Source organism: Limulus polyphemus, unplaced genomic scaffold (assembly GCF_000517525.1).
Source record: "Limulus polyphemus unplaced genomic scaffold, Limulus_polyphemus-2.1.2 Scaffold5827, whole genome shotgun sequence".
Classification (NCBI taxonomy): domain Eukaryota; kingdom Metazoa; phylum Arthropoda; class Merostomata; order Xiphosura; family Limulidae; genus Limulus; species Limulus polyphemus.
This window is the reverse complement of record NW_013671437.1, coordinates 33,354-43,576: the sequence shown is the minus strand read 5'-3', so window position 1 is coordinate 43,576 and position 10,223 is coordinate 33,354. Positions and strand designations below refer to the sequence as shown.

At 35.2% G+C, this 10,223-nt stretch overlaps 1 protein-coding gene across 1 annotated transcript in view; it reads right to left on the bottom strand.

The window, feature by feature from the left end:
* LOC106473032 (protein TANC2-like) overlaps positions 1-10,223 on the bottom strand; it is a 54,646-nt gene that overhangs the window by 18,079 nt on the left and 26,344 nt on the right. The window contains exons 14-21 of the mRNA XM_022401544.1: positions 8,990-9,226; positions 8,562-8,729; positions 7,179-7,506; positions 6,335-6,510; positions 5,244-5,364; positions 3,616-3,707; positions 2,879-3,031; positions 2,368-2,468 (exon numbers count right to left, since the gene is read on the bottom strand). Of these exons, the coding sequence (XP_022257252.1) occupies positions 2,368-2,468; positions 2,879-3,031; positions 3,616-3,707; positions 5,244-5,364; positions 6,335-6,510; positions 7,179-7,506; positions 8,562-8,729; positions 8,990-9,226 (1,376 nt within the window). The remainder of the gene's footprint in view (positions 1-2,367; positions 2,469-2,878; positions 3,032-3,615; positions 3,708-5,243; positions 5,365-6,334; positions 6,511-7,178; positions 7,507-8,561; positions 8,730-8,989; positions 9,227-10,223) is intronic.

Sequence of the window (10,223 nt, the reverse complement as noted above, 5' to 3'; positions counted from 1 at the left end):
CACCACCTATGAATTTTTACAATTACTTTGAACTAAAGATGTTTCAAATTAAATCCTCGAAGTTGTGGGGTGTGATTTTGGGGGACATGTCTTTCTTGGCTGAGTATGACATAGTGTTTAGTGTCCCGATATGAAACTCGAGAGTTCATGGTTCGAGTCCCGTTGTCGGAAAAACAACAACAAATGAGCTACATTTCTTCTGGTATATTAGTTAAAGATTAGGGACAACTATTTGGGGGGAGGCCCTATGTAGCTTTTCGCGAAATTTCTAAAGTAAAGCTAACAGATTAGTTCTGCTTTACACTAGAATATACATTTTTAGTGTCCCCCAATGGCATAGCTGTATGTCTGCGGACTTACATCGCTAGAAACCGAGTTTCGATATGAGCTTAATTAAAATGGTTAAGTTTGCATTTATGGTTTTTTTGTGTGTGTAAAAGTTTACGCGTTAATCACAACAATCTTTCAGGGTTTTTGTTTACATAAAAAAAGAACAGTCATAAAATTCACAGTTGTTACAAGAGAATAGGAAACTGATCATGCCCACGTAACGCACGTGGGTAAGTCGACCTTCACTGACCCTACTGTCCACTCAGAGACAAGAATTAGGCGTGCATTATTAACCATCAAAATATATATTACAAGAAGCTCATGTGATTTACTCATATAACCAGACGCTAATGCGTTTCACATGTTGGTGTCACATCTATAAGCAAGAGTGGACGGTTTACAAAGCACGTGACCGGGCAGTATTATCGAAGTAGATTGTTTGTGATCTGATATAATAAGTACTTGGGTTTTTTTTTACTTTAATATATTTGTGTTGATGTTTGTACGAGGAAGGGGTTTTACTTTAATATATTTGTGTTGATGTTTGTACGAGGAAGGGGTTTTACTTTAATATATTTGTGTTGATGTTTGTACGAGGAAGGGGTTTTACTGCTCATCATATTACAAAATGTTGCATGAAAGTGAAGATGATTTACAGATTGGGGGTTATAATTTGAAGCAAACCTCTTCTCTAGTTCTGGAAATATGCTATTGGTTTGTACAAACAATGCCTGTTTTGAAAGATTGTGCTGTTCTCAGGTAGCATTGATTTCCAATAAGTGACAAGATAGGTCCACAGAATAACAGGAGATTCGTCAAGATTCGCAATCTCTGAGTTACGAGAAATAAAGAGATGCTGGTAACAAATGAAAAATCACAATAAACAATCTTTATTAAAACAAAAACACAGTGTCCGTGTACTTTATGTGCCCCTAATGAACAGATGACTTTATTGGAGAGTTAGATCTGAAGCTATTCTGAGATTTGGTATCTGGTATCGATTGAATAAAGTTCACGTTACTTAGTTAAATCGGTAATGTCAGATTTACCCTTCAGCGATTTGTGCTACGCATGTGACTATATTTTTTTCTATGGAAATACAAGATAGTCATGATATCAAGATATCACTTGGCTGCCAATGAAAAATACCACTGTGTAAAATCATATACTACATACCACCTAGCAGCTATCTACCCACAGAAAGACAAAGGCGCTAACTAAAGTGAATGACAGAACAATAGGTAGCAAGAGTGAAAGCATTTATTAATATTTCATAAATAAATCAGTACATGTTAAATGTTGCGTGATGCTGATAATGAGCATTAGTTACTACTGTATGCTCTGAAATGACATTTCTAATTCCTAAGAGAGTACGAGCCGAATGAAAATAATGAAGTAATATTTGTACCCCAACGTAAATATGCCGTATATCTGAATAGCGTATGAGGGGTGCAGGAATATCACAATATCTGTCTTACACCCTTTATCACTTTTAGTTATTTGTCTTGTTCGACCTTCTAACCACAGATACTTTTCAATCTAATGACATGAAGCTTTCTTTGTTAATCCAGGTAATCACAGATACTTAAATATCTAATGGCATGAAGTTTTCCTTGTTAATCCAGGTAATCACAGATACTTAAATATCTAATGGAATGAAGCTTTCCTTGTTATTTCAGGTAATAGGTAATCACAGATACTGACGTATCTAAAGGCACGAAGCAGCTTTTCTTGTTATTCTAGGTAACAGGTAGTTACAGATACTTAAATATCTAATGGCATGAAGCTTTCCTTGTTATTACAGGTAATCCGATGCTTCAAAGAAGCAAAAATAATGCTATTTGTTGCATTTGGACATACGTATACATTAGCTATTCCGATACATTGTTTAAGTTTTCAAACGTATCACAACACTGGATATTGAAGTGTACAAAACAGCCTTCTTAGCTATAGATATTATTGTTAAATGTCAAGAAATTTCTCGGTAGTCTTATTCAATCAGTAAAGATATGAAACTGTGGAAAGACTGGTACTTACCCGACCTCTTGTTTGGCACGTGCTCTTGTGTAATAACCCTCAAATGCTTTAGGACTGACTTCCACCGCTGTTTCTGCTGCTTCTATAGCAGAATCAAAGTCCTTTGGAAACATTAAAACATAATTAAAATCTCCTACTAATTTATGCTTCCAATCAGAAGAACGAACAGAAACTTAATGCAATTCACTTTTTCTGGAGTGTACTCACTGGCGCCATCTGTTAACAATGTATTGATATATTATTACACGGGTATGAATAAAATTTATAGTATATAAATTCTGTATTCTTTTTTTTGGTAAAATGATCTTGATAGTCAATTGCATGAAAGAATACTGCAGCTATTAGTTTTACCATATATAACATATTTTACATAAACTAATATTGAAAAATAGTTTGGAAACTAGCTGACCATGATTATGATCTAATAGCTTAGGAAAAAATAAAACAAAATTTATAAAATATCAACGCTCATTTTTAGCCCAAGTTCTCGTTTACCAGTGAACCAACGTACTTTTATTTTCCGCTTGCAACGGGAGAGTGTGACTAAAAACTGGAACTTAAGCTGGTGAAAGGTAAGTTGATACTCTCGTGTCAGAGTCTCTTCCGGTGGGAATTTTCTCAGTCCATATTGGTAACGATGAGCTGCTTCCTTAAGCCTACCTCTCTGCAGTTACATATTAAAACAAACATTTCATTTTTTCAAACAGTACTAATTAAAAACACACAACACTCTTCGAGAAACAGTGAAAAATAAGGAGACAACATGAATTTTTCGTTTATAAACCTCTACATAACTATACAATATTAAATAAATATGAATACATTTCTGCAGTTATTTAGTTATTTAACGTGTTGTGAACACTTTTACAAACGTAGGATCTTGCTCTTAATGGGATACCATGCACGTATTCAGATCAGTAAAACTGAGTGCTTAACAATTTTAGAACACCGGCGCAAGCCTAATAAAGTGACGAAAAGCAATTATGAACATATTTAACGACCTCCATTCTTAACGCTTACCTATTTAACGGAAATTACCTCACCAGAATGGGTAAAACTGCGAGGGATCATTTCAAAACATACCCCATAATGTCTCAATTGAACAATACCTTTCTCATGACTGCGCCCATGGCTTTAAAGCCAGTAAATCATGCCCATAAAGAAAGATTGATGTCAATTTTTACAGAGAGCTTTATTTAGTTTTAATGGCACATATACATCTTATCTTATAAAAACAAATAAACTTACTTTGTATAAAGTTGTTCCATCATCCAATAATTTTTTTAGCAACACGTGTAAAACTTCTGTCTTCCCTTCAGCCATAGACCAAGTCTGAGGCCCTGGTGTACGAAATTACAATACGTCAAGATAATTGGATGAAAACTTTAACATCTGCTAACAAAAATCAAATGCACGATATCGAATTTCGACCACAGTCTTGGACACAAAATATCATCACCTAGAACAGGACAGGTGATTTCTTGTAGAGAAGATTAAACTTGTAAACTGACAAAAAGGACACTTTTGAAGCATCGTGAGGCAGGCGTGTTTTGTAATGGGAGGGGTGGTGTATGTTAGAGGAGACTATGGGTTACTTTTGGTACACATTAAGTAAATACCATAGAAGCAAACGTATCCTCTTTTATTTTTATTCAGCTGGTCTTATAAACATTTTTACGATCTCAAATAAAAAAAGTGAATTATTCATTATTAACGCTTAATAGTATATCAAAATTATTTTTGTACTGTAAAGACCTCTGGGAAAGCTAAAGTCAGGCGTTTGATTCCCCTCGGTGAAATTAGCCTGATGAGGCTTTGATATAACAAACACACACTGTAAAAACATAAAAAATCCCTGTGTGTCATTCATTTTAACGCTGAAATCTTTGTTTTTCTTAATAACTCGTAGGAAGCAAGGTGTGGAATATTTTCGTAGATGTTGTCAATTTTTATGACTGAAAAAAAAAGGGAACTTTTAGGGCATACGTGCAGGGAGGCAGGAGCTTGATCCTCCTCTCCTTCACGACACTGTTTTTGTTTTTTAAAACTTGATTCTTGTGCTCCAAGCTTCGTTTTTAGTAAGTAAGTTGCGTTTGAAATTTTGTTGACACTTCGTCAGATTTCAGTCAGTTGTAAAAATGCACAAGAGATGAATTCAAAGTTCATAAGAGACTCTTGTAATCCGTTGTTATCGTCTTCTTTTTCCATAGTATTTTCTATTGAAACATATGTAAAAACCACACGTTAATAGAGAAGTTTATTTAAAGGATTGTTTGTTTGTTATGAATTTCGTGCAAAACTACACGAGGGCTATCTGCGCTAACCGTCTCTAATTTAGCAGTGTAAGCCTAGAGGGAAGCCAGCTAGCCATCACGACCCACCGCCAACTCTTGGGCTACTCTTTTGCCAACGAATAGCGGCATTGACCGTTACATTATAACGCCCACAACGGCTGAAAGGGCGAGCATGTTTGGTGTGACGGGGATTCGATCCCGCGACCCGCAGATTGCGAGTGGAGCGCTCTAACCATCTGGTGGCCATGCCGGGCAACATTTAAAGAATGTTGTAGTTCAATGTTACCTCCGTTTAAAGTATTTAAGAAACTGATATCGTGTTTTCATGATGTTAAATATCGTATTTTGTACTCAGATAGTATTTGCTCGTCCCTTCTCTGCAGAAACATGACTTATTGTGAAGAAAAAACAACAAGAACACTGATTCCTATCAAAATATAGGCAAATATATTCATAACTTATAATAGAGGAAAACAATACGTCGTACAGTTTAGATATTTCTGTTGACAATATTACAAGTCTGCTAATGAAATTGATGTGTTCTTTCTTAAAAATTCAACCAAGTGAGACAGAACTGCTTACCAAGTTTGGTTCCTCTCTGGAGAAAGCACGATACAGCATCCAAATTATTACAGGCCACTGCTCTGTCCAAAGGTCTCACATTTCCACCAGTTGTGGCACCACTGTCTAGTAGCAATTGAATCTAAAGATGATGATGAATCTTGATTATACTGAAACCTCAGTCAAGATCTCGTGAAAAATTGAGTTTATTATTGTAATGAACTCATTCAAGACAATATTGGTTTTAATCTGAGAGAAATATTTAGTTCTTGAGGAGTTTTAATTATATTTTATTTCACTTATATACTAAACACTCATACATTAAACACTACTTTAATTAATTACTATTAATTACTATATTAATACTTTTGAACATTAATCATATTAAACACTTGTAAATTAAACACTTATATACTAAACTTTGGTCTGTATATCACGCAGATTGAGTTCCAAGATACAATATTTCTAATTTAATTAATCTACAGTGTAATTGTCTTTATTTCTTGATTGAATTAAAAATATATCTCTACATGAAATTAAAACTGAAAAAGAGATATATTAAAGCGCCCTCTACATAACTTTAATAAACGATACTGGACATGTTTATTGCAAACTCAGAGCCCCCAGTGGCATGTCTGCGGACTTACAACGCTAGAAACCGGGTTTCGATACCGGTGGTGGGCTGAGCACAGATAGCCCATTGTGTAGCTTTGTGTTTAACTACAAACTCAGAATATTAGTAAAACGTTTAGGGAATTTAGAACAAATTGGGTAATATTTACTATCGTTAATTTGATTTAAAACTAGAGCAATCACTTAAGTTATACATTAGAATTTGTAAACGACTGCTCATAAAATTTGATGTTTTGATCAATGAACTTGAGATAGTTCGTTTCATCACTTATTAAAATAACTATAGGTTACTGCCGAGTGGTTGCCTCCTTGTGGGTGGGGGTTCTAAATTAGGGACTAATAAACGAGTTGTGACAAAACGCTATAACTGAAGGGGGGTGAGTATGTGCTTTGACTGATTCTAAAATTCATTATGTGTTATGTCTATTTCAGTTTCATTAAATAGTTTTACAAGAGAACTATAAACACGCTTTACGTACAACAGCTGGATCTCCTTGAGTGGCAGCCATGTCTAGTGGTGTTTGTTCGTGTTTGTCAGTATGGTGGATATCAGACCCATGACTTAAAAGAATCTGAACTACTTCTAGTTGACCTCTAGAACATGCCCAGCAGAGGGCGTTCATTCCTTGGTTGTCTGTAGCACTGGTACTGGCACCTGGTAAATAAAAAACCAGGATGGTGTAATTGGTTAAATTATACAATGTTCTAATTTTTCTTTAAGAACTTTGTTTAGTTACAAGATGTTTTAACAAGAAAGCAAAATAATGCTTCTTGATGAACATAAAAATACTTTTAACTGTAAAGTTTTGTGAGAATGTTAAAGAAGTCCTTTAAAAAGGCAACATACATATATATACCTGACTTACATGAAAAGCAATTTCTGACTTTTTTTTTGTTTATTTTAAAGTCCTCTTGCCATCTCACTGTTTTTCATGGGATATCTCTTCCTGAACATGAAAAGCAGTTCCTGACTTTTTTTTTTTGTTGATTTTAAAGTCCTCTTGCCATCTCACTGTTTTTCATGGGATATCTCTTCCTGAACATGAAAAGCAGTTCCTGACTTTTTTTTGTTGATTTTAAAGTCCTCTTTGCCATCTCACTGTTTTTCATGGGATATCTCTTCCTGAACATGAAAAGCAGTTCCTGACTTTTTTTTGTCGATTTTAAAGTCCTCTTTGCCATCTCACTGTTTTACTCTACTTTTAAATCTAATCTCTACAAACTTGTAAGAGTTTTAGCAGATTAAAAAACAGTTGTTGTATATTTTGTGTAAATTACTAACCTCAGGTAAGAATTAAAATTACTTGTACATATGCACCCTACCTTTAGATATAAGAAGTTCCAGAACACCCAGGTGTCCTTCTCTAGCTGCCATCATCAAAGCAGTGCAACCTTTGCTATTAGTTTGTTCTAAAGAAGCATTGTGATTTAGTAAAATTTCCACTACCTCCCAATGGCCAGCTACTACAGCACAAATCAGTGGTGGCTCCCCCTGAGAGTTGATAGCAAAGACAGATGCATTACATCTTAGTAGAAAATCACAGACTTTAATATGTCCTGCAAAACAGGCTGCGGTGAGGGCAGTCTGGCCCGTTAGATCATCGGGAGTGTTTATCTTCACTTCAGCCATACTCAACATGAACTCACATTCCTGAAATATAAAGTTAAGCCTCATGGTAAGAGTCCAAAATATATGAATGATTTATAATTAACAAAAGAAGTTCTGGGATGTTAGTGTCAGAGGATTTGCATCTTGGATGAAAAATTATCTATCTAAGTGGTTTGACTTGCCTTTATCAGATTTTAATGACTAATTAATTGGCCATGTGGTTTGACTTGAATTATCTATCTAAGTGGTTTGACTTGCCTTTATCAGATTTTAATGACTAATTAATTGGCCATGTGGTTTGACTTGAATTATCTATCTAAGTGGTTTGACTTGCCTTTATCAGGTTTTAATGACTAGTTAATTGGCCATGTGGTTTGACTTGAATTATCTATCTAAGTGGTTTGACTTGCCTTTATCAGATTTTAATGACTAATTAATTGGTTTGACTGGCTTTTATCAGCTGATTCTGGTTAATTACAAATTTGTTTGTTTTGCCTTTACAGGATTATTACAGTGTGGTTTAACTTTTCTTTACAGGATTATTACAGTGTGGTTTAACTTTTCTTTACAGGATTTTAAAGGATTATTCCAGTGTGGTTTAACTTTTCTTTACCCGATTTTACTGGATTATTCCAGTGTGGTTTAACTTTTCTTTACAGGGTTTTACTGGATTATTATAGTGTGGTTTAACTTTTCTTTACAGGATTTTACTGGATTATTATAGTGTGGTTTAACTTTTCTTTACAGGATTTTACTGGATTATTACAGTGTGGTGTGATTTGTCTTTGCAAAATTTTACTTGTTAGTTTCAGCATTTTGATGTGAATTTAAAAGCTACAACTAGTTAATTGCTGTGTCGTTTGACTTATTTTTAAGATATTTTACTTCCTAGATTTCACTTAGTTGCACTTGAATGAGTAGAATGTAGTAAGAAAAGAATTAAAGTAACATTTCATTCTGACCAGAGCTTAAAAATCGCTATTATTAACAATAAGCATGACTTTAAAGTAAGAAAAATGTTAAATATAACAAATACACGCAGTGCATCTTATATTAAGTTAAATTTTTGGAAAGTTTAAGAGGGAACAAACACTTACAGCTATGTGACCGTTCTGTGCTGTTGCAACAAAAGCTTGCTGAGCTGTTTTTTCCAGTCCAGGTTCTCCTGTCCATTCAAACTGTACAAGTTTGCTGGTCACTTCCAAATGACCATTCATGGCAGCATACACCAGAGGACATCTTCCAGTCTTGTCCATTTGGTTTATCTATGTGTCAAATTAAATCAGTATTCTTCTTGTAGTTATCCTCGCCAAGCCTAAACTATGAAAAACACTCGTAAGGTCACGTATAGATTAAATAGCTGAATGTAAAGATAACCGCATTCCTTGCAACTTTAAAAGAAAAAAAGGAATATTTTCAGCTGCATCATCCTGACAATACTTATGATAATTTTAGTTGGTGTACAGAAGCTAATCAAACATTTACATCAACTCAAGACAAACCAGTTGGACGTGTGATGGCCTACCTTAGCACCTTTAGCTAGCAGAAGATGGACAATCTCTAAACATCCCTGCTTGGAGGCTATGCTCAGAGGACTCAGCCCAGTTGATGTCACGGCATTAATATCTGCTCCAAACTCCAATAATAGTGAAACCACGCCTATGTGTCCCTGGTGAGCAGCAGCGACAATAAGAGGAGTTTCCTCCAGCTGATTGGTTCGACTGTTAGAATTTGCCCCAGCAAGCAGCAGCAAACGACTGACCTAAAAGTGAAAAGTTTTTTTTAGTAGAAAAAATGCTTGGAAAATGAAAAGTTTGCTTATTTAAAAAGATAATGCAAAACAAAAGATTTCATGCTACACTGAGATAAAAGTCATTAATGTCGTATTCCACAGAAGGCATGAACAAGTGAGTGTCACTTGACACATAACTTTAGTACCTTCTGCAACAGAGGAAGTTGTGTGTCACAAGTGGCAGTCACTTACTCATGCAGTACCTTCTGCAACAGGAGAAGTTATGTGTCACAAGTGACACTTGTTCATGTATTACCTTCTGCAACAGGGAAAGTTATGTGTCACAAGTGACACTTGTTCATGTAGTACCTTCTGCAACAGGGGCTTGAGTAAGTAAGTGTCATTTGTGACACATAACTTCCTCTGTTGCAGAAGGTACTGCATGAGTAAGTAAGTGTCATTTGTGACACATAACTTCCCCTGTTGCAGAAGGTACTGCATGAGTAAGTAAGTGTCATTTGTGACACAGAACTTTTCTCTGTCTCAGAAAGAATTGTTATCAAGAGGAATAGTTTTATTTTCTCAATTCATATGAAATAGAACAATTTTTATTAGTAATTGAGTTCAAACTTCACTGGTGTTTAAGATGATAAAATGCAGTTAATACTAAATGTTAAGTTGAGTTTTATAGGAACCAGTTTCGATACTCTCGTATATCAGAATATTGTTAAGACAGCGGAAGTCACGTGACGCTGGTGTTCTCGAATGATCCGGGAAGTCCGAGTGTGATCCAGTTGCCCCTCTTTGTTGGTGTATAAACCTGGCAGAGAAAGCCTGCGGGACTGATTGAATGACGAGAGTTCCGTGTAATTTACGTTTCTGTTTCGAGCTAGTGTGTGTTTTGTTATCGAGATTGTGTATCGCTGTGATTTATAGCGTGTATCATAAAAGTAGTTAAGTTTGAAGTGGCAAGCAACGTACTGATTGTGAAATTACTGTGTACTAAAAGTTTGTATCGAGGAAGAAT